The following is a 23991-nucleotide window of genomic DNA, read 5'->3' on the forward strand; positions in this document are numbered from 1 at the left end:
CTGGCTGAGATGCCCTTTCACCAGGACCTGGACCTGTCTGAAGCAGCAGGCCATGGCTGAGAGGAATGGCAGGCAGTCTCCCCGTCTTTCTCACACTGCTTCTCAACATTAAATCCAAGCCCAAACTCAGACATGAAAATCGCAATATTTGCAGGATCGACAGAATTATGACTGGCTCTCTCCCACATCCCAACTGAAGTCCACAACAGTCAATCAGAACCCAGAGAATGAAACCTCCAGGGCACCCCCATCACAGCAGGAGGAAGGGAAAGGCAGGAACTCAGGAGAGAGTGGACACCTCCACTTTCCTTCTTCTCAGCCATTTACTGCTCCTTCAAAACAAGATACAAACCAAGCCAATCAGAAACCATACCAAATTCCACAAGCTTAGGAACATCTCCCTGTAGGGAAGCCCACAGCTTGATCATTCCATATTAGCAAAGCCTACTTCCCCTCTTGAATCTTGATCCTCCACATTTGAGAGTTTATGTACCCTTTTGCTCTGTGATGGTCAATCAGGGGCCAGATTGGGTGATACCAAGTCCCCAGAAGTTCCCAGGGGAAATCTATATCCCAGACTCTGACTTGGAAATTAATATCAGAAATTAAATTCAAATCAGATATAAACCATCAGCCTCTAGAGGAAGAAATAACCTTGGCTGTTATAAAGAGTTAATGTTCATGTTAGAGAGCTGGTGGAGGGGGTTGTGTTTCTGGAATGGGCATGTGGGGGGAGACCCCAATGTTCCAAAGACACCTCTCATGGAATGGGGGAGACTGGCAGCAACCCACTCCTATCAGCTGTCCCATCTGTTTCTGATTGGCTGGTTGGCTGGAATGCCCCAGGCTAGTATCACTCAGGTCTAGTCATGCTGCTGAGGAGGTGGTTAGAAACATCAAGTTTCACTGCAGGCAGCTCCTTGCCCAGATCACAGTGCTGTGCTTCAGCCAGCGAGCAGGTGGGCGGGCAGGTGTTAGCGTGTGAACTCCATGTTCCCTCCGGTTACCTTCTTGGTGCATTGTCTAACGGTATTGATTAACTCCGAAATGACCATGTCCACGCATTTCAGGCAAGGCTCTTTAATCTTCTTCACCTGCTTTTTCACAATGGTCTCAAAGGCCATGTCGGGCGTGAAGAGACCGGTTCTAAACACCCAGGGTGGGGGACAAGACAAGGCAGGAGGGGAGGTAGAGGGGGGAAGGAGAATGTCACAGCATTACACAGACATTTCAGAGCAGGCCCTTGTATCACTGACACCCAGCTCATTGGCCCGGAGGAACCATAAAACCCATGAACAAAACCTTACTGAAATCAACGGGAATGGAGGGTGCTCAACACTTCACAAAAATGATCTCTTAGGATGAAAATGACCAACACAGGGACCAACACTAAGCTTATGTACCACTTCAGCCTTTAAGGCGGGGGGCATTTAGGGTTTAAGTAGTTCATAGGGCTGGCCCTCTGGTGAATATCACCCTTAGAGAGTTTCAAGAAACCCTTTCTTAATTATAATAAGGGAGCAATAAATACTAATACTATTGCTCAAATGAGCCTGACCAGATCAGATGGAATGAGCTGAAGGAGAAGAAAATAAACTTGTCAATATCTGATCACCTGCTTGCATTCTCCAGAGTTCAATAGAGATTCTGAGGGGTGCTGGGCTCCCACAGTCCCCACTGACCACAGGGGGAATCGCAGTATCTCAGCATCTCTCAGGTAAGGCTGCCTGTTAGGCATCATAAGCCACACATCATTAATCTTCTCTAACACAAATGCAAAGATGTTAACTTACCATGCATTTGGGACCTGGTCCTGCAAAGTACTGAGCACCCTCAGCTCCCATTGAAGTCACTGATGGTTGAGTGTGCTCAGCACCAGCTTGCAGGATCAAGCCCTAGCAGATCTGGGAAAATAAATTAAAACAATATTTTAAGAAATTAAAAAGGTGTGTAGGAGGTGTTTAGCATCCCTTCCTATGTCACTTCCTCTTACTACAATGTGATGTCACTTCCTCTTTCTCACATTCAGCACAGGAGATGAAAGAAAAAGGATGATCACCAAGACAATTTTACCTTTCAGGCTCCTGCTGCTCTCACATGGAAACAGAAAGCAAACTGATTTGGATGAACATCAGTACCACCCAATACAAGGCAGTTCACCTGCCAATGGCTCAGACAGGTGTTCCCTCCCCTCTGCTGACCTACCGTACCTCTGAAGTCTTCTCCGCTTGGTTTGGAAGGTCTAGAGATATTTACAAGGCTGTGCAGTCATAGGCCTGCCTAGTGCATGATACATGCCTGATACCATGGATGTTCTTGATGGCGTAGCTGATCTCTCGCCGGAGTTCCTTCTCGTCAAACTCCATCTGCACCAGAAGAAAAGATTGTCAGAAGGGGCCCGGCAACCCATACAGCAGAGCATCATGCAGATACAGAGCAGAGGGCCCCTGCCAGGTCATGACTCAGCCCTGCAAGATGAAGGTGTGGAGCAGGAGAGTGGCCTGTTGGCTGGAGCACAGGAGTGGGAGTCAGGAGATCAGGCTTCTGTTGCCAGCACTCATATGCTGTGTGAACTTTGGAAACCCAGCTTAGGGCTTGACTGTCCGTGTACGTCTACACCCAAGCTGGAGTTGTAACTTCCAGCTTGGGTAGATGTACATGTTAGCTCCAACTGAACTAGTGTGATAAAAATAGCAGTGTGGCCATGGTGGCATGGGCAGTGGGTCAGACTAGCTCCCTAAGGATGTACCTAGGGTCCCAGATGGGATTGTACTCGGGCAGCTAGCCTGTCCCACTGTCTGTGCCGCTGCAGCTACACTGCTATTTTTAGCATGTTAGCTCAATTGAAGTTCGCACATGTACATCTACCTAAATTGGAAAATACACCCCCAGCTCCAGTGGACGTGCCCTCAGAAGTGCTGCCCAGTTCTCATTGACTATACAAATGTCCTTAGAAACAAAGGGAATGAGAAACTAAAAATATAAGATTGTGTCCCAAATAAAATGGTTTGCCTTGCAAGGTTTGCATGCGATCTCAGCAGCTGTTTTTTCCAATATACACATAACAAACTGGATTTCTCTCTCACATAGAAAAGTTACAACATCATCAAACACAATGCAGGCTCTTGTCTTTCATTGACAAGGCCTCAGCATCTCATTCAAATGGAAAGGATCATACTACTACTAAGTGAAAATACAGGCAAGCCAAAGCATAAGGGGAACAGATTGGCTCCTGCTTGATCTTCTGTTCTGAAAACCATCAAGAAAAGGTTATTTCATCACCTTTTCCTCTGGAGCTTTTATACATTATAGGTCAGATTCTCCCATACAGTGAAGGCTCTGTGTGTCTCCCTGCAAGTGCAATTTGTCCCCAGCACCAATGTGTGCAGTCCCAGGAGGACACCACAAGAAGATCCTCTGGTGGTGCTAAATCAATGAAGGGCCATTTACACCACCCATTTCTTTGCTGCTCATGTAGAAGTGAAGGTCTAATGTGATTGTAGCAAAGGAGACATAGTTAGGATGTCCCTGAACCCCACTGATCCTTGGCTGTATTTTCTGCCCCTTGGGAGTGTTTAAGAGTCAGCATAAGTTGGAGCAGCCCTTAGTTTGGTATTAGCTTGGCACATCGGGACCAGCCCTGCCCACAGCATCAACAGGATCAATGGAATGCAGTTTTCAACTATCTCTGCATCTGCCCCCAAACTACACCATGTGCAGATCAGCCAGAGGCAAAGATCTGACTCTACCTCTCTACATGGACATTCAGCTGACCAGAGACACTCTTTGGCTTGAGGTGAACAAACTAAAGCTTCAGCATTTGGGGTCCATGTCATCAGAACAGTTAAGGTAAAACCCTTTTACATAACCAGGAAGAGAAAGTGAGGGAGTTCCTATGCTCTGCTACCAGGGCAGGAGCTGAGGTAGAGGCCATGTTCAGATACTGGAAGGGTGCTGAAGGAGAGGACAGGCTCTGGCAAGGGGTGAGGGCTGAGGGAAAAGAGAAGCCAGGAATGGAGGTGAGAGAGAGAGAAAGGAGGCAAAGAACAGAGAGGACTGGTAAAGGAAAAAGAAAACAGCAGGTGAGAAAGACAGGTGAAGAAGAGAAAGAAAGTGATGAAGGTAAAGAGAAGGTCAAGGAGTAAAGAAGAAGCGAATTAAAGAGGAGACAGCCGATGAAAAGGAGAAGAGATGACAATGAGCCAAGAAGATGGCAGCTGAGAAGGACAGGTGAAGAAATGACAGCAGGTGGAGAGAAAATAGGCAGGTAGGTGAGAAGGATAGGATGGGGAGTGGTACCTTCACCAGTTCAAAGGGGAACCGCTCATGGAAGATGCGGTTGATCCTAGCTCCTCCAGACAGCTCGTAGGTATCAATCTGGTCACCAGAACCTTCAATACGTTTCTCAAAGTCCACAGCAAACTGCTGGACCATCCTAGGCAGAAAGAGAAATGAATGGGGGAAGATTGCCAGACACACTTCTCTTAGGAGGGGCGCGCAGCAGGAGTCACTTACTGCAGCAGAGCTTTGGTCTTCCGGGCAGGATCATCAGGACGGAAGTTCTTGTACTCATCCACCTCTTTCTCAATGGAGAGAAGCTGGCTCTGGAGTTTGTTTCGCAGGCCTGGCAGGGTGTCTCGGATGTGATTTGTCAGTTGCTGCACAAGTAGAAGGTTGAGAAATGGGTTAAAAAGCCTGTGATTGAACAGGGTTTGCTGACTCAGCAAAAGGGCAGAAACAAAATGGGCTATTTCTCTGTGACAGGGGGATCATTAGCCCTGTGGGCCAGAATAGGCTACTCCTATGAGCCACAGGGCATCAGTCTTGTGTGGCAGAGTGGGCCAGTCCCACTGACTGAACTAGGTTTTGAGTGGGGAAAATAATGAGATTATATCAAGGGGAAGCCATCATTGGACAGGTCATCTCTCCAGTATAAAGGAAAGAGCTAGGTTATGGATCTGTCTTTGGAAACTCCTAGGGCTTCCCTGCAATGCAGAGGTAGCAGAGAGACCAGGCAGAGCAGGGACAAAATCAATACCTGAAAACTTTTAGACAAATTGGCCCCACCAAGCTTCAAATATGCATGAAAGGTTGATGAATAGTGCAGCAAGGCCTATTATGTGGACATAATGGGGTTGTCAGGTTCTAAGAAGAAAAGGAGGTTGGTTTCTTTTGACAGTCCAGTGTCCAGGTGAAAATACTATCTATTTAGGTACTTATGTGGCCCTCATCACCATACTATCTGAGAGCCTTGCAATGCCCCTGTGAGGTAGGGATATCTGGCTTTTACAGACAGGGAACTGAGGCACAAGGTAGTTTTAGGATTAAGCCCTAAAGTCCTAGGCTGAGCAGAGACTTGAACCCAGGTCTCCTGAGTTGAACCCCAGTCTACCCAGTTCTCATGTAGCTAGGCAATGCCCTTTTCAGAAGGCCATCAGACACAGAACTATACTAGCTAGGAGAAGTACATAGTAATAATATTCTATACTTCCCTAGCACCTTTCAACAAAGGATCCTAAAGCACTCACAAACATTGACTAACTGAGCCTCAAAACTCCCCTTTGAAAGAGAAATAATTTGTGCCCATTTTACAGATTTATTACTGCTCTTGGGTAAAGGACAAGAAAAATTAAAATTATGTTTATTTCCATAAACTAGCCAAACAAAGGGGACTTCATTTCTATTTTGGGGGTGGATTTGGAAATGTATTTTATTGCAACCTCTTTAATCTTATCCATAAACGTATCAGACCTGCCAAATCGGACTCATCTGAGGACACCCTGTAAAGTGTCCCATTTAGGAGGATGAAGGACTTTGCTGTGCGAGTTTCAGCATCTTTAAAGCACTAAAACGTTAAACTTTTAAACTATGGGCCCTGCTGGAGTCTGGACAGGATCTGGGTTGGCTCTGAACGTCTTGTTTTAGGCTTTGATCCTGTCAACATGACACAGTCAGTCAAAAAAAAAAAAAAAAAACCTGATCAATTTTGAAAAATATTTTTAAATCGGGAACAAAAATGTTCATAGAAAATTTCCAAGTTTTTTTAATTTTCCAGTTTTTCAACAACAAAATGAGGTCTGACTGTCAGATTTTCATTAAAAAATGGAAAATTTCTACAAATTTTTTTTTTAAAAGTGTTTACTAAATATTCTGTGGAAAATGCTTACCGTTTTCCGACCATGTGTTTAACTTTGACGCCAATGGGACGACAAACATGCTTAACGCTAAACACGTAGCTAAGAAGCTGCAGGATCAGGGCCTGGCTGTTTCCTTTGCAATCTTGCCAAGCAACAGATGCAAATGGTGGCCAGCCACAAGCACTGAGCAGGAAATAGCCTGCACTGGCTCCTCCTGGCCACAGGGGCCGCTGTTGCGCCAGCACTTGAGCAGGGAGACAGTTTCTCCTCCTCTCAATGCTCCCCCTGCCAGTGCCCAAGGTGGATCCTGTGGTGCTGGGGAGTGGGAGGCTTGTGCCTGGACTAGGAGGGGACAGAATGGGGGATGGGAGCCCAGGAGCCCCCTTGAGCCTCAGTCCCTTCAGCCTGGCCCCCTTTGAGGCCTGGCTCCTCATTCTGTCCTCCCAGCCTGGGTCTGCTTGACCGCGGCTCCCTCAATCTGTCCTCCCAGCTCAGGCCCCTTGAGCCCCACCCTGGCTCTCCTTGAGCCTGTGCCCCCCAGCCTGTGCCCCCAGCCTAGTTCTCCTTGAGCCTCTGCCCCCATCCTCTGTGCCTCCAGCCTAGTTCTCCTTGAGCCTCTGCCCCCCATCCTCTGTGCCCCCAGCCTAGTTCTCCTTGAGCCTCTGCCCCCCATCCTCTGTGCTCCCAGCCTAGTTCTCCTTGAGCCTCTGCCCCCATCCTCTGTGCCTCCAGCCTAATTCTCCTTGAGCCTCTGCCCCCCAGCCTGTGCCCCCAGCCTAGTTCTCCTTGAGCCTCTGCCCCCATCCTCAGTGCCCCCAGCCTAGTTCTCCTTGAGCCTCTGCCACCCCTCCCCCATTCTGTCCTTCCAGCCTAACCCGCTTTAGCCCATGCTCCTCATTCTATGCCCCTGGACTTTTCCCCCTTGTAGCCTCTGTTCCCCTGACTTGCAGCTCACCTTCCCATGTCTGAGTTGGTCTCTCCACTCCCGGATAAACTCTGCGCACAGGAACCTCTTCCCCCACGTCCTCACTGGAACATGCCAAGGTAAAGGCCTTTATCACTGTATCCCAGTATTCCCTTGATAGTGGCTATCTATGATGTTCGTCTCTAGCACAAGGGATGCGGGGACCTGAGCCTATTTGCTTTGATGGAAATGGGGTGTATGGTGAATGGTTTGAAAGCCACTACTACAACATCATATGGTCAACTGGAATTTAAAAAAAAATGACTAATCACCAGAAATTCCAATTTTTGACAATCCTGTTTAAATAGTGTCCAGAGTAAATATCCAGAGTTTGATTTAATTCCTTTAAAACAAATTGCATAGGATTTTGTCTGCTCCTTTCCTCATGTACCTGAGGGGTCTTTCCAGCAAGGGAGAAGAAGCGGATCTGAGAGCAACATTATCAGATTGCTAATGCATGAGCTGGGAAGTACAACTGATCCTCAGCAAAACAGGGAAACTGATGATTAGGGCTACAGATTTGTCACTGCAGTTTTATTAAAAAATCAGGGAGCAGTCACTGTAAAAACAGACTCCAAAGAGAGACTGCTGAATTGGAATTAATTTGCAAACTGGACACCATTAAATTAGGCTCGAATAAAGACTGGGAGTGGATGGGTCATTACACAAAGTAAAGCCATTTCCCCATGCTTATTCCCCCCCCCCCCCCCCGTTACTCTCATCTTCTTGTCAACTGTTGGAAATGGGCCATCCTGATTATCACTACAAAAGGTTTTTTTCTCCGGCTGATAATAGCTCACCTTAATGGATCACTCTCGTTATAGTGTGTATGGCAACACCCATTTTTTCATGTTCTCTGTGTATATATATATTTTCCTACTGTATTTTCCACTGCATGCATCCAATTAAGTGGGTTTTAGCCCACGAAAGCTTATGCTCAAATAAATTTGTTAGTCTCTAAGGTGCCACAAGTACTCCTCGTTCTTTTTGTAAATGTAGTAAAGTTTGCAGGTTACTAAATTTACTGTGACTGCTCCCTGAGCTTTCTCCCCCTGCTCTCCTCACCCTGCCTAATGGGCACTGACCATCTGCAACAGCATGTTCCACCCAGGCACTGCAACCCTAATCCTGCCTGGTGAGTTAGGGCAGCCAGGACAGGACAAAACATGAGTGATACTGTGACCCGGTGCATCAGGTCTCAACGGTCTGAGCAGGGAGCTGGGTTCAGCACCACAGGATAGGAGCCACTGGGCTTGCTCTCCAGTGTGGGCCTCCCCTGGGCCTGGTGACCCACTGTTTGGGAAAATCACGGACAGGAAAAAAAGACACAGACAAACAGAAAAATCATGGTATGCATGAGATTTTTCCACCCATGGCACACCTACAGCTCTACTGATAATACACAGTGTGTTTCATCTATCTGTGTATCTTAGGGTTTTATACTGCTACCCATCATTATAGTCCAACTACCAAAATCAGTAGCAATAGCAAAGTCCCTCGAAGACTTCATGGAGTCTCTGACACTCTTCCCTTTTTGGGGTCAAAACACTGTTTGAGGGAGAGATTTTGGTTTTGATTTTTTTTTAGTCTTTAAGATTTGTATTCATTTCTCTCTCTTTTTATTTTTTGAGTTGGTAGGGGCTTAGAGGCAGAAGGGGGAGTCAATGCTGTCTTATTCTTATGGTGAAAAGGCTTTTTTTAAAAACATTTTTTCACAATTTCAAATATATCAAAAAATATACCAGAAAAAATAGAGAAAAGTACATACGCTTTTGCTAACTTCTTTCAATTCTACTGATCTTAGGTGTAATTGAACTATAGCAATTAAAAAATTGTCAGACAAATGCAATTTGGAAGTTGATGCTGTCCCCTTAAATCTTAACATTTGAGGTTTTGGTTTTTATAGTTTCCTCCATCCGATGTGTCCCAGGAGAAGGCAGCCCTCCAGCCAGATTAGAGTCTTATCCAAATTAATTTATAAAACAATTTTCTGATAGGCATCATTTTTAATTGAACATCCAAATCATTTTAATTAATATTATAAGACTACAGGAAATGCAATGGTCTCTTGAAGCTAAAAACCCAAAAACATGGTAGGCCAAGTTCTGCTCTCACTTACAGTGGTGTAAATCAGGAGGAATTCTACTGGTGTAAATCCAGACTAATGCCATTGACTTCAGTTTACTTACTCTGGATTTATACTGATGTTACTGAGAACAGAATTTGGCCTTTTGTCTTTAGTGCATGAACTTGATTTTCAGCCCAGAGGAAAGTGTTTTTCATTATTTCAGTGTATTTGAGTCAGGCACAGTTTAGTGGTCCTGTACTGACACTCTCTCCTTTTGTGACCTTGGTCAATCATGTAGCTGTTCTGTGCCTCAGTTTCACAGCATTAAAACAGGGACAGTAATCATGTATCGATCCACTGTGAGTATTCATTAATTCATGTTTGTCAAGTGCTCTAGGAGTGTTTAGTATTAGTATTATCTCCAAGTAACCCTGGGTGACAGCCCCATTTGGGTCTGTTCTCTGTCCTGGTGGTACCCAGCTGCAGAGCCCAGCTTCCGTTACCTGGTTCAACACTTTCTGCAGGTAGGGGGTACCCATGCGTTCAGCCATATGTCTGTAGGATGGGTGGGAGAGAAAGAACTTCCTCTCTGCAGCCAGTGCAGCCTGAATGTCCTTCTTGCCATCAATGTCCTTCTGACTTCTGTTGACCACACCGATGTAACCTACCAGTGAAAAGACCAAAAGTCAGATGGCAGCACAGAGGAAGTGCAGAAACATTGGACACAGCCAGGAGACAATCCAGGGTATGGAGAGCCTGCGATATGACACTAGGAGGGGAGGGTAAAGGGGAGTCGAAAAGGGTGATTCTGCACTTGGACTCCTGGTAGTGGAAGGAGAGGGAGACCCACTGATAACTGGAACCATTAGAAACAAGTTGAAAAATTTAAACTGGAATTTCCACTAGACTCTGATACCTGGGAAGGAAAAGAGAAGGCAGGTGGAGAGCTGCAGTCACTACTGCTAACCAGCTAAGATTTGTGAATCTCCCATTACATTTATTTATTATCATGTCCTCTCCGCAATTCAATTATTTTTCTCACCCACCTGTTATGTCTTGTCTTCTAAACTGTAATCTTTTTGGGGCAGGAGCTGTCATTTATTTTATCTTTGTATAGCACCTACCCAATCTGATTGTGTCCTTTAGGGCAATGGTTCTCAACCTTTCCAGACTACTGTACCCCTTTGAGGAATCTGATTTGTCTTGCATACCTCCAAGTTTCACCTCACTTAAAAACTACTTACTTACAAAATCAGACAAAAATACAAAAGTGTCACAGCACACTATTACTGAAAAATTGCTTACTTTCTCATTTTTACCATAGAATAAAATTAATTGATTGGAATATAAATATTGTACTTACATTTCAGTGTATAGTATATAGAGCAGTATAAATAAGTCATTATGAAATTTTAGTTTGTACTGACTTCACTAGTGCTTTTTATGTAGTCTGTTGTAAAACTAGGCAAATATCTAGATGAGTTGATGTACCCCCTGGACGACCTCTGCATACCCACAGGGGTACACATACCCCTGGTTGAGAACAACTGCTTTAGGGTACCACAGTATAAATAAGGCTTCTGTTTTTATTGTTTGTTTATTAATTTAGTTTTTCAGGGTTTATTTTTAGCAACTTTTAAGTTTTATGCAGGTGTCCAAAATAGAGGTGTTATCTTTGTGTATATGGAAATAAGTAATGTCTATTATATATATTAGTATATATACTACATACAGTAATATATACTGTAATGAGTAATCTCTTTATAATGTTCCCTAGTGCGCTTTAACACACTACTCATTCAAACAGCACTATGTTAAAGTGCACTAGGGAACCTTTAGTGCACACCAGCAGGGTCTACACAGACCAATTAATGCACAGCATTGGTGTGCTTCAGAAGTCACACATAATACTGCTTCCTGTAGACCAGCCCTTCAATACAAGTAACCATTTCCGGTGTTTCTCCAGTGGTATTGGATAAACACCAGTTTAATTCTTTTTATCAGGGGTGTTTTATCTGTGTTGACCAGTTATAATGAAAAATCAAAAGTCCTAAATATAAATGTTAAAGAAAAAGAGAGCCCAGATTCTGATATCTGGGAAGGAGGGGTGAGACCCAGGTTCCCATGTCTACAATTTTTCTTCCATAGAAAAAGATATAACACAGAGAACAGGATTCTGCTTTTGGGTTTTGGCTGCCAGGACCGCATACTGAGGTACAAAGACTCTTGGGAAGGGATTCCCTGCAGAGGAGCATGGCCCATTTCCCCTTACAAAGAGGTAGGGAGGTTGGTTATTCTCTCTTAGAACTGAGGGACCTCTGTTTCCAGCTTGGAACTGAGGGGCCTAGTGATTTAACATCAGGTTTGGGGCAGATATTCTATCAGAGAGGAGAACACTGTTGTGGCACAGGTTCTGGGGAATGTTGGAGGAAGGGGATGGGACCAGGGGGAAAGAAGGGAGGAGAATGAGGAGGAAATGGAAAGAGGATCCATACCTCTTCGAAGGGGAAGTAACTTGTTTTCTAGCACATCTCGTGCATCCGTTCCTTCATCCATGAGGTCCAGTTTAGTGATGACTCCAATGGTGCGCTGGCCTTGGGGACACAAGCAGACATGTTAGCTTGAACCAACAACAATTCCTGTGAACTATTTGGGCAGAGGAAGCACTGCAAATTACCTGACTGGGTTCCACAAGGGCTCTTGAACTCAGCACATGGGACTTCCAGCCCAGGGTTTGGGGGAGAGAGGACTGGAGCATACCAGTGTGGTAGGAGAGGAGAGAGGGAAGGCTGATTCTCAGATACCCCCATTCTGGACTACAGCAGAGAGGGGGCTTAGTGCAGATGGCTCTAACTAACAGCTCTATCCCCTTTAGGGAGAAGTTGGGTGACTGAAGGGGAGAAGCCTTTTTCCTCACTGGAGGGAGAACCAGGAACTTCTAGAACAGGGGTCAGCAACCTTCGGTACGCGGCCCATCAGGGTAATCCACTGGTGGGCCGTGAGATATTTTGTTTACATTGACTGTCCGTAGGCATGGCCCCCCATGGCCGTGGGTCGCTGTTCCCAGCCAATGGGAACTGTGGCGGGGAGAAGAGGGAGGCGTGTCTGTGGATGATCAATGTAAACAAAATCTCTCGCAGCCCGCCAGCAGATTACCCTGATGGGCTGCATGCCGAAGGTTGCTGATCCCTGTTCTAGGACAACAACCCATGTTGAAGCAACCTCAATAGGGTTTGACAGGGTACTTCCACAGGAGTCTGTGTGTTGAGCATGCCACTGCCTTGCTGATTGGAGGGTACATGGGTTGAGAACACCACTGTCTCAGGGGGTTGTGTGAACTGGGCAAGAGCTATGTGTGTTGGGAAGACTGTTTCTTGAGCAGGGTAACACGTCTTTGGCATACACCATTACTCATATCCAGGGACAAGGGAGAACCAGATCTAGTGCCAGAAGTGCCATGCTAAAACAAAAACAGAGGCTGGATTTACCTTGGGGGTCAACCTCCTTTGCAATCTTGAGGGCATCAGAGTTGGCGAGATCAGAGTTGGCTGGGGATACAGCCAGGATGAGGCAGTTCTCTTTGGTGACGAACTGCATGAGCATTTCCCGGATCTGGAACTCAATGTCAAGTGGCTGGTCCCCCACTGGGACTTTTGTCATCCCTGGTAGGTCCACAAGTGTCAGACTCAGGACTAGACAAGGAAAAGGAGGAGAGTGAGGGTCCCAATTAGGGTACCTTGTTGTGTTTATGAGAGGGATCCGTAAATTTAAAAGTGGTTACCTACTGCACGGATAGGCATGATAGATATATACATGTAACTCAGCTAGCAGCACCCAGAGTCTCATGCATCCCAGAAAAAAGTAAAAAAAGATAGTTCCTTTTTGTTAGTGGAGAGAGCAGTGGACTGGGACTCAGAATTCTATAGGTTCTGTTCCCAACACTGCCACTGGCCTGCTCTGACCTTGGGCAAGTCACTTCATCTCTTTCTACCTCAGTTTTCCCATTTATAAAATAAGGATGATGACACTGAGCTCCTTTGTAAAGTGCTGTGTGCTACTGATGATGCAAAGTGAATTATCAGGGCTAGGTATTATTATTAATAATAATAATAATAATCATATTAATAGAGAAGTAGTAGCTATGAGGTCTAGTAGTTAGAGCAGGGGACTGGGAGCCAGAAGACTGGGCAATATTCCTATCTTGTGTCTAATGGTTAGAGCAGGGGAGTGGGACACAGGACTTCCAAATTCTACTCCTGTTTCTGCCACTGACTGTGTGACCCTGGGCAACTCATTTCTCATCTCAGAGCCTCAGTTCCCTATCTGTAAAATAGGGCTAATAACATTGACCAATCTTTCTCAGTTGTTTTGCAGTTTAAGGAGCTTTGAGATCCCTGGTTGGAAGACACCAGACAGGGACAAAAGATTTATCAATCCAAATATTTTGCTGTGTATTAATCTCTATTATGCAGCAACTTCTGAAAGGCTTTGATTTGCCACATCCTAGTCTCTTCAGTCTCCTGCTGCCAAGGCATCTCAGTGTAAAGTGGGAGACCCTCCTTTCAGTATGGCTGATGTCTACACACCATGAGTCATTCCTGCTCAAGGGCCAAACGGTGCATATACTACGAGAAACTTCTGCAGCATCTCCCCATCTTTGGTGCAGAAAAGAGGTGTTGGGGGAAGAAAGACAGAGATAGAGATACAGTGAGAGAGGCTTTCAGTGAGCCATTCACTCCATCTCCCTTTTGTGTGGCAGTAAACAATGCTCATAGGTTCATATATACAGGAATAGGGCCCATATTATATTATGCCATTGATTTTGGTGGGGGATTCTGCTTAAAAAAAGACAATGGTGTGACATGATGCTAGATTTCCTATCAGCTTTTAAATCTGAACAACCCCTTGAGCTTCATTTGGAAGTGGCAATTCATTGCTGCAGTAGCAGTTAGGTAAGTGATGTTGAGAAAAAGCCAAGCACAAGATGATTAACCAACTATAGGGCTGTATCCTGCAATCCTTTCTCAGGTAAATGTCCAAATATCTATGACAGGAGTTTTGCCTGAATAAGGGCTATGGGACTGGGCCCATTAAGATTAGGGGCAGGATGTAACAGGTAAGGAACTGGAGCACAGGCACCAAGAGACTCTGTCTTTAAATCAGTGATTCTTCAACCTTTTCATTCTATGGAGCACATGGAGATACCTTCACCATCTCTGTTCTGAACACCATACATCTCCTGATCATAGTCTGAGAACAGCTCATTTAAATGTTAAAAGAAAACCCAGCAGAGGTAATTGTGGAGTAGCACTGGCAGATTATGAAGGGAGAGTTCCCAGCAGCCATTTAGGCTTACAGAATTATTTAGTATCTCAATCAAGAAGAAAGAAAAGGAGTACTTGTGGCACCTTAGAGACTAACCAATTTATTTGAGCATAAGCTTTTGTGAGCTACAGCTCACTTCATCGGATGCATAAAGAAGAAAATCTCATCAACTATAAGGTCTTTGAATGACCACTAAGGATTTTGTAATCTTTATTTTTTCTGGACAGGGAGCTAATCTAATCCCATTTCAAAAGCCACACCCCATTCCCCTATATCATAGCATCTCTCCTTTCCACCAATAGAGTGCTGGATGTGGCTCCCTTTGAAGTCTATCAGTGCCGCCCCTGTGTGAACTGGGGGGGGGAATCACTTGAGAGCCATGCAAGGTGCTCTTTTTCCCCTGAGCTGAGCATGCTGTCTCCACAGCAATCCCAGTCCCTACAAACCTGGCACAGCAGGATCCCATTTGAGTCTGGATCTTAGGTCCCGCATGGGGCAACACAGTGTACTACTGTCAGAAAGCTGAGTGAGTTGTCACAATGTGGTCAAAGGGCTGGAGATTGGTCCCGCATGGTCCAGCCTGTTGTGGGGATTTGCGAGCAAAGAGTCTGCAAGCTCTCACGGCAGCCATTTCTGTTCTTACTACCTTCACTCCAAGACAGAGCAGCATCAGAGTGCAAAGTCAACCCCACCATTCTGCTCCCCCCCCCCAAATACTCCAGTCTTGGATGTTGTACAGTACTTACCATGGGGAGAGTAGACCCGGAGGTTGATGGGGACAGGGGAAATTCCCTTGTTGGAGCCAGTAACCCTGTCTGTCTCAGCCTCGATCTCCAGACGTATTTCTTCGAAGTCGGTGAACTTCTTCCCTTTGCAGTGTAGAAACTCTCCAAATTCTAGTCAAACAACACTGGAAACTTATAGTGTGTCCCTGCTGGACTGAGGAAACCGTCAAAAGGGATAAGCTGTGGCAAAGGTCTCAACCTCTAGTGCCAGGAGGCTAGCAAAGAGGAGGTAACTAAGGTACTCCTATCACTACCAAAAGCTGAGGGAATCCCCTTCAGCTCAAGCCAGAGAGCTGCTGATCCTCAGTTCATGTCCCAGGAGGGGTAGAGTCCTCCCCTTGATATCCAATTAATGATTCAGGTCTTCCTCTGTTGAAACCAAGGCAGCTAAATATACACCTGTCTGCAGGGATAAACACCATGCACACACAGCAGTGGAACACAGTGTTTAGTGTTGTGTGATCAGTGTCTAGCACTTTGTTAGAGCGTTGGGGTAAATAATGGTGTCATCCTCTAGTGGTGAGAGGACCAACTTTCTGCTTACCATTACCTGAGGAGTAGAACTGCTGCTTTACAGATCTGAGAAACACAGGCTGGGATAAGTGTCCCACACTCTCAAGCACTAAGAACTCAATTCTACCATTGAGCTACACCCAGCAATCCCACTGATTTCAATGAGAATTCTGCACAGCGAACATTGGCAGGGTCTGGCCCTAAGTTACTGGCTGAAAAGACTCTCCTTGTATCTTCACGGTGAAACTTCAGTTCCCACTATGCCTGTCTTAGGTATAGCAGAAGAGACAGTTTTAGCTAATATGCTCCTGATGTAAATAACTAAGCCCAAATGTCATTTCTTTTTCTGTAACTGACACTCTGATGCTTAGTTCTCAACACATTTAAATTACATTACAGTAGAACCTCAGAGTTACGAACACCAGAGTTACAAACTGACCAGTCAACCACACACCTCATTTGGAACGGGACATACGCAATCAGACAGCAGCGGAGTCTTCCCCCCCCCCCCCAAAAAAAATTTTTTTTTAAAAAGCATGTACAGTACTGTGTTAAATGTAAATATTCAACAAGGTAAGGAAACTGTTTCTGTGCTTGTTTCATTTAAATTAAGATTGTCTTTTTCTTTTGCATCATAAAGTTTCAAAGCTGTATTAAGTTAATGTTCAGTTGTAAACTTCTGAAAGAACAACCATAATGTTTTGTTCAGAGCTACAAACATTTCAGAATTATGAACAACCTCCATTCCTGAGGTGTTCCTAACTCTGAGGTTCTACTATAGCTACTAATCCTATGGAAAGCTGACTGCTAGGGTTCTCCAGTCTTATCTAGGTCTCATCCATTCAGTAAATCATAGCTCTGCAGTCAAGGGAAAGCCAGGAGGATCTTGGTGAAGCCACCTAATAAATTCAGCACAAGCTGATGAGAAGCACTTTGCTCCTGAACATTTAATGCAGCCTAGATTTTAAATAGGCTGAAATGAAAGTACTATTTTTATGGGAACGTATTCCAAGTTGCTTTCTCACATTGAGTAGTACCACTGATTTCAGTGGGACTGCTCTCAGAATAAAGCAGAACTCATGCTGAGTACAAGTATCAAAACCTGGCTCCTAGTGAGTTTAGTGCTGGCAAAAAGTGCCAAATTGACAGCCTTGTGGACTGTTGTCTTCTCTTTCCCACAGAGCAGGGATAGCATGGCAAGGTTCTGACAATTAACTTTTATCCCAAATTGGAGGGGCCTCTTCTAGGAGTGAGCAGGGAGTTCATCTCCATGTCCCATTCAGTCCTTGGGTTCTTCTCAGATTGTCAACAAGTTTGCCAATTTTGTGTCAACTGTCGTGGTGGGTTTTGTGATGTGGACATCTGTCCATCGGGAAACAGAGTGAGAACCACACAAAGTGTGTAAGATTTTCAGTATACTCTGATTATATTCCTATAGATCAGCCATAAAATTTATTAGAGGTTGGCAATGAATATTTTTTCTGTCTGGGATATAGCAATACAGAAAATGTTGGTGTCTGCAGAGAGGGAAGGTTGTACCTCACTTCATTCCTTTGTGCTATGTGCTGGGTTAGGATGGGAGTGGAGATGGCTCACATACCTGTTGTAGAGTTTACCAGCTGCAGGACCAGTGGGCGTCTGGTGACAATGCCTGATCCACGGGGCAGGAAGTCCCTGAAATAAAATAGGAAGTTTTTGATGAGTGATGGCTTCCTTTCTTCAATCTTTTCATGGCTTTGCTGCCTTTAGAAATTCAGAGATTCTAAAGCAGAGTGTCTTAGCCAGGGAAAGAGAGCAACAAAATTCAAGGCATTGGAAAACAAAACACCGTCCCACCCCCCCTGAAAAATAAAGGGTTATGGGGGAGATTTCCAACAGCTCCTAAAGGATTTAGGAGCACAAGTTCCCCTTGAGTCAATAGGACATGTGCTCCTAAATCCCATAGGCATTTCTGACAAACTCCCTAAAGGTATTCTTATTAAACTGATTTCCACAGAGCTCTACCTCAGCTTTAATACTCTGCAATACTGGGAGCATGGTACTGCTATCGCTCAGAATGCTGGAGAGGCCTGCACGACCACCAACCCTGCTCCAGAATGCTGGGAAGGCCAATGCTGGGAAGGCCTCTTCCTCCCGTCCCCCCGCAGTGAACGTGCAGTATTTCTGTGTCAATCTAATGACGCTCCCTATAATCAAGGAGCAGATATCTTGATTTGGGGGATGAATGCAGGTTTAACCCCCCCCCAAAAAAAATGGAAGGGAGAAATCCAAGCAACATCTGAAATGCTTGGTGCCTCCTCAGATGCTGTAAGTGCAGTGTTACCCTAAAGAGGGTTGGGCTAGTTAGTGAATCACACAAGCCCTGTACTCTGGATTTAGAGGAGAAACTGCATTGCTCAAATATGGATACGGCATATGATCCTTCTGGAACAAAATCCATAGCAGCCAAGGGCTTGCCTCCACCCAGGCCTCCTCCTCCTGACTGACTGCTCAGAGCCAGGAACTGCTGCCAGGTCATCAGCAACAGCAGCTCCTTCCAAAACCAATTCACCAAATGGTAAAATTATTAGAATACAGGACATTTCAGGGAAGGAAGGAAGCCTGTCTATATCCATTTCCTAATGCTGACTTAGCAGCCACAGCTCACAAGCTTTTTTTTTTTTCTTTTTCATCCAAATACTTCTCTCTCTTTTTAAAGCTAGGCATGCTTATTGCATCCACTGATGACCTTGCTAGTTTATGGACAGATTTTGCTCTCAGTTGCATCTGCTGGATGCTGAGCTCTTCTGAAAATCTGACCATTTTATTTCAATGCCTAAATGGGGACAATGTTCTTTTGAAAAATCAGGCCCCTATTCCATACATAAGATACATTCTTTGTGAAGAAATCCTGCCTATGTTCCATCAGTTCTAGGCCCCAAATCCCCCCTCCCTTAACGATAGTTTGACACTAGTGTAACATCACTGACTTCAGCAGAGCTACTCCTGATGTACACTGGCATGGGTGGACAGACCCCAACACTTTAAGTCCTTGTTCTTGTCCTGCTATTGGAGAGAAGGTTAAGAGAGATGAGATAGTCTTCTGTTTCAGTCACTAGAGTGAGACTCAGAAAAACTGTTTTTAATTCCTGGCTCTCCCACAGACTTCCTGTGTGGCTTTATGTAAGTCATTTCACTTCTCTGTGCCTCCATTTCCCCATGTGTACAGTGGGGGTAAAAATAAATTTCCTGTCTCAAGGGCTGCAGTAAGGATAAATTCAGTAAAGTCTGGGAGGTGCACAGCTACTCCCATGATGGGAGGACAGAAAAATAATTAGATAATCCTTAAATCCAATAGCTCTATATGATAGCAGGTGAATATCTGTTGTCAATTGTAATGTAATTGTAGTGTAAATCTGGAGTAACACCATGGAAGTCAATGTAGTTGCACTAGATTTACACCACTGCAACTGAAAGGAGAAAGTAACCCAGTCTCAATATTCCAGTCCTTTCAGAAATCTATGGTTCACTGAAGCCTTCTTTTCATTTCCCCTTTCCCAAAGAATACAGCCCTAGTTTCTCTATTCCACTGGGATTACAGCTAAAACCTTTGAGTCTCTGTATCATTCTAGGTGCTAGCTACTGCCTAGTCTCCATTTATATAAAACATTGTGGGCAATATTCCCAATAAAGTCCCACACTAGTGTTACAATAATTGCCTCTGACATTATTGATGTCAGTATTTATATGTCCCAGAACTGTATTGAGTTGTTCTTTTTAATTGTGATTATATGATGAGTGAATGATATCATATTACTAGACAGTCCCTTCTCCAAAACACTGGTACAATATATAAGGGCCTGATTCTGCCAAGCACCTTGTGCAAAGTGTCAAGTGCCCTAAATTCCCACGTAGTAGAGGGAGATGCAGGCCCTGAGCACCTTTCAAGATCAAGCCCTAACTGAACAAAATTGCTCTTCATGCTGATCTTTGTGTCTCTCTGCCCTGAAGCCTGCTTACTATTCATACTTTATATGGATATGGTGTGTTTAACCTTATACTCTGCCCTTTGATAGTTTTTTATCCTAAGATCTCATATTGCTTTAAAGTTGTGAATTCAAAAAGCCTAACATTACTCATGTGGCTTGTTTGGTAGAAGAATTTTTCAGCAGTGCATTCAGGGTGCCGGACCTTGTGTCCTGTAACTGTGGTACCTCCTCCGCTTAGGCCGGGTTGCCCTAGAGTAATAGAGGTACCGTCGGACTTCCTACTACCCTGGAGGCTAGCTTAACACCTTCTTGGCTTGGTAAGACCTGCCAGAGCATACGGTTCATCATACTTCACTGTCGAACCCCGTTCACCCCCACACCAATCCTGAGGTAGGAAGGTAGGATTTTGTGGGGGATTACTCCTGTGAAGTAGGTAAATGTTTCTCCAGTTTTACAGAGAAGGAAACTGAAGAACATAGAGTTTATAGTGAAAAGTTTCCAGCTTGGGAGTCTAAAGTCGTCTACACAGGGAAATCTTGTTCCAATGAGATTATCCTACCAATAAATTTCCCCATGTAGACAAGATCTAAGGTTAGTCACCTAAATCAGCAGTCTGACTTTAATCTATTTGCCTGGGTGAAAATTAGCACAATTTGGTCCCTAATACAGAGAGAGGAATTTGGACCCCCACCTCTATATTAGCAGAGAATGTGTGGAGTGTAACCTATTGACTTTAACAGGAGTCAGGTGGCTCTAACGCTGCACAGCCCTTTGAAAAAATAGCAAACAGTATCATGTCAATGAAAACAACTTCATGAAATTTACACTGAGAAAATGTAGAAGGCCCTTTGGCTGGTTGTTTCAGTGATGAATATTATTTCCTCCTTGACTACCCATCTGCCTATTTCCCTCTCTGCTGACTTCTGGACAGATTCCCTCTTCCCAGAATATGCCTGTTCCTTCCCCCTAGTGCTTGTCTTTCTGGCAATACACAGTGCCCCTCCTGCTTAGGGGGAGCCCATTCCACTGGTGGAACCCTACAGCTAAATGGTAAATGCTATAGCTAGCTGGCTGCAGGCGGAAGGCAGGGTGAAGAATGTTTGTCTGCCTCTTGCAGCAGGTTTAATAAACTGTTCCTGTAAATGAAGTACACTAACAGAGGCAGTGCAGCACTGACTACGCGTTTACTTAGCCCTGGTCTACACTAGGACTTTAGGTCGAATTTTTTACTGAGTGGCCAGAGAGGTTGAAGTGTTCTCCTAACCGTTTTTGAAGGATATAATTCCTGATGTCAGATATGTGTCCATTTATTCTTTTGCGTAGAGACTGTCTGGTTTGGCCAATGTACCTGGCAAAGGGGCATTGCTGGCACATGATGGCATATATCACATTGGTAGATGTGCAGGTGAACGAGCCCCTGATGGCGTGGCTAATGTGATTAGGTCCTATGATGGTGTCACTTGAATACATATGTGGACAGAGTTGGCATCGGGCTTTGTTGCAAGGATAGGTTCCTGGGTTAGTGTTTTTGTTGTGTGGTGTGTGGTTGCTGGAGAGTATTTGTTTCAGGTTGTGGGGCTGTCTGTAAGTGAGGACTGGTCTGTCTCCCAAGATCTGTGAGAGTGAGAGAGAGAGATCATTTTTCAGGATAGGTTGTAAATCTTTGATGATGCGCTGGAGAGGTTTTAGTTGGGGTCTGAAGGCGACAGCTAGTGGCGTTCTGTTATTTTCTTTGTTGGGCTTGTCCTGTAGTAGGTGACTTCTGGGTACTCTTCGGGCTCTATCAATCTGTTTTTTCACTTCAGCAGTCACCCCTTCAGTGATAATACGCTACAGAGCTCTGAGCAATGAAATGATGAGGGCATTTTAAGTTCTAAAACAAAGGAGACCCTGGTGTGATATAAAAGCAGTGTAATCTCTACATCTCATTACATGAAACACTGTACAAAATGTGGTGTCTGAAATATATTAAATTAAACAGGAAGGTGCTGTCTTGAACACATGACACAAAGTAGAGTGGAGAGAATCTTATATTAACCAAAAAAAATTTTTTTTAATTGTATTTAACGTCCCTGACAAGAACTTAGAAACTTTCTGACTTCCAAGGCTTTTGAATGGGAGCTGAATTTTCTCCATCCTACACTGCATCGTCAGCTTAGGCTTCCTGCTGGGAAGTATCACTGAAATGGCAGTGCACCTCCCCGCCCCCACCTCCACCCCCACTGAATGAGAGAGCAGTCCTATTCACATAATGGAGGTACTGATTTTCCATATATATTTGATTTGATTATTGGCTCCTACAGTTCCACAGAATGAAGTTTAAGGTACCAATTTCAGGTAGCCATCTATATCCATATGTTCTATCCAGTTCCATTCAGAGAAATATAAGACTATGAACAAAGATATGAGATAATGAAGGAGGAAGCCCTCCTTGCTCACATGGTGCAAAATAACAACTAGGGACGTGACCTGAGATAACACTCATTATAATACTTCGCACCTTTCATGTCCAAAGTGCTTTCAAATGTTAATTCATTATTCTCACAACAACCCTATGTTTGTCACATTTTACAGAAGGGGAAACTGAGGCACAACTGCTAACTGACTTGCCCATAGAGGAAATGGATGAGAGTGCTGGGACTATAGCTCAGGAGTTCCTGGTTCCCAGGTCTACATTTAGATTGTTATATCACCCTTCCTACTCTCATACAGTAGAGCACTAGCTTGTGATGGGCAAATTGGATTAAATGACCTAATTTCTATTCCAAGACAAAAAAGCATGTTAAAATAAGATTAGGGTTAAGAGTATCAGTAATTTAAAAGTTAAAAACATTAGAGGGACCTATTAAATATCCCCACATGAATAATTGCAAACCCATGAAATTCATAGTTAAGGCTCAGGGGATCCCTGAGTCAGACTGCAAAATGCAAGAGCTAGAGAATTGATTGGTTATAATTGTGCAATTGACCCTGGAAGGAAGATGAGACACAGAGATGCTTATGGGCCCAGTACTCTTTGGAAAGGCAGTCTTGGATTTCTGAGCAAGGAATCTGTCTGCTGTTGTTAAGAGTTCAGGAAACAGGACTTTGTGTATGCTCTTTGTAAATAAACAGGATTGCACCAAACAGATACCCAACTTGTATCACCAATTTCTCTTCCTAACAGAAACATCTCTGCTGAGGCAAAAAGGGGCAGGAGGTGATTATTAAAGCTTTGCATGAGGGAATAGTACCCTGATGCCTCAATGATCTGATTCATCACAGAAGGGGCCACATCAGGCATATTGTGCTCGGTTCTGATGCTTTGTTGTAAATAGGATATCTTAGAGAAGACACAGAAGAGAGCAAGAGGAATGATAAGGGACTTGGAGAGAAAAAACACATACTTAAGACTGCTCCTCCCTTTCTTGCTAAAAGTGGATTCATTTGCTGCTCTAGTTGTGTGAATTGAACTGTGCTCAGTCAGCAAAGATCAGTGACTGTCCGTAACAGCGGGATTAAATGTCACTACAATGGATACAATATCTACAGCGGACCAGCCTGTGCTCTTGTGACCCTGCAGTTCTGTGCACTCAAGTATTCGCTTCAAGGCTGTTGGATTAGAAAGAGAAGACACTCAATGGCTGAACCAATATAGAGGGATACCACAGCTCCCTCCTTACAATGGAGGAGGAATAGGATCTGTTGCATTTGAGTGTCCCATTTCAACATCTTCAGTCTGCAGTAGAGTTGAAACTTACATCTCTCTGTCAGTTCCCTCCTTCTCAAAGTATGTAGGAGCCATGTCTACTTTTAGCTGCCCATCATTTAAATAAGGATGTACAGAACCTTTGATGCTTATGAAGGGAGTCTTCCCAGGCCAGTAATACCCAATTTCAAGTTTGTCTACAAAAATAGCTGTGTAACAGGAGAGAGACATTATCACTAATGGGGTGGGGAGGAAGTGGTCTCAGGGAACTTGACTAGATCACATTGCACACCAGTGGCAGTCAAGAATAGAATCCAAATCTCACAGAACTTCAGCCAAACTTGTGAGCCAGCTGGTTTACATCTTCAAAATGGCATGTGGTAGGTGTAATGCATGATAGACTCCTGAGCACAGTGCCTGCGTGTAACAAACTATTTATTTTATTTAATAGCATGAGAAATCACAACGCCATACAAAATAATAAATCCTATAGGCATTTCCCTGCATCATTTTCTGCACCACTTCAGAGTATTCTTTGGACTG

General features: G+C 44.4%; 1 protein-coding gene across 21 annotated transcripts in view; it reads right to left on the reverse strand.

Annotated features, from left to right (window-relative positions):
- Window positions 1–23991, reverse strand: part of DNM1 (dynamin 1) — a 103311-nt gene that overhangs the window by 53395 nt on the left and 25925 nt on the right. For 18 of the 21 annotated variants that reach the window (XR_007352988.2, XR_007352982.2, XR_007352985.2 and 15 more), the window contains exons 2-10: window positions 17393–17466; window positions 15241–15390; window positions 12658–12861; window positions 11665–11763; window positions 9673–9833; window positions 4516–4658; window positions 4300–4435; window positions 2299–2366; window positions 1008–1146 (exon numbers count right to left, since the gene is read on the reverse strand). Coding sequence is in view for 14 of the 21 variants with exons in the window: in XM_048822624.2 (XP_048678581.1) it covers window positions 1008–1146; window positions 2299–2366; window positions 4300–4435; window positions 4516–4658; window positions 9673–9833; window positions 11665–11763; window positions 12658–12861; window positions 15241–15390; window positions 17393–17466 (1174 nt within the window). In the remaining 7 variants the exon portion in view is untranslated. The remainder of the gene's footprint in view (window positions 1–1007; window positions 1147–2298; window positions 2367–4299; window positions 4436–4515; window positions 4659–9672; window positions 9834–11664; window positions 11764–12657; window positions 12862–15240; window positions 15391–17392; window positions 17467–23991) is intronic. The other 3 variants (XM_048822619.2, XM_048822617.2, XM_048822626.2) reach the window with 1 other exon arrangement.

Source organism: Caretta caretta, chromosome 16 (assembly GCF_965140235.1).
Source record: "Caretta caretta isolate rCarCar2 chromosome 16, rCarCar1.hap1, whole genome shotgun sequence".
NCBI lineage: Eukaryota > Metazoa > Chordata > Testudines > Cheloniidae > Caretta > Caretta caretta.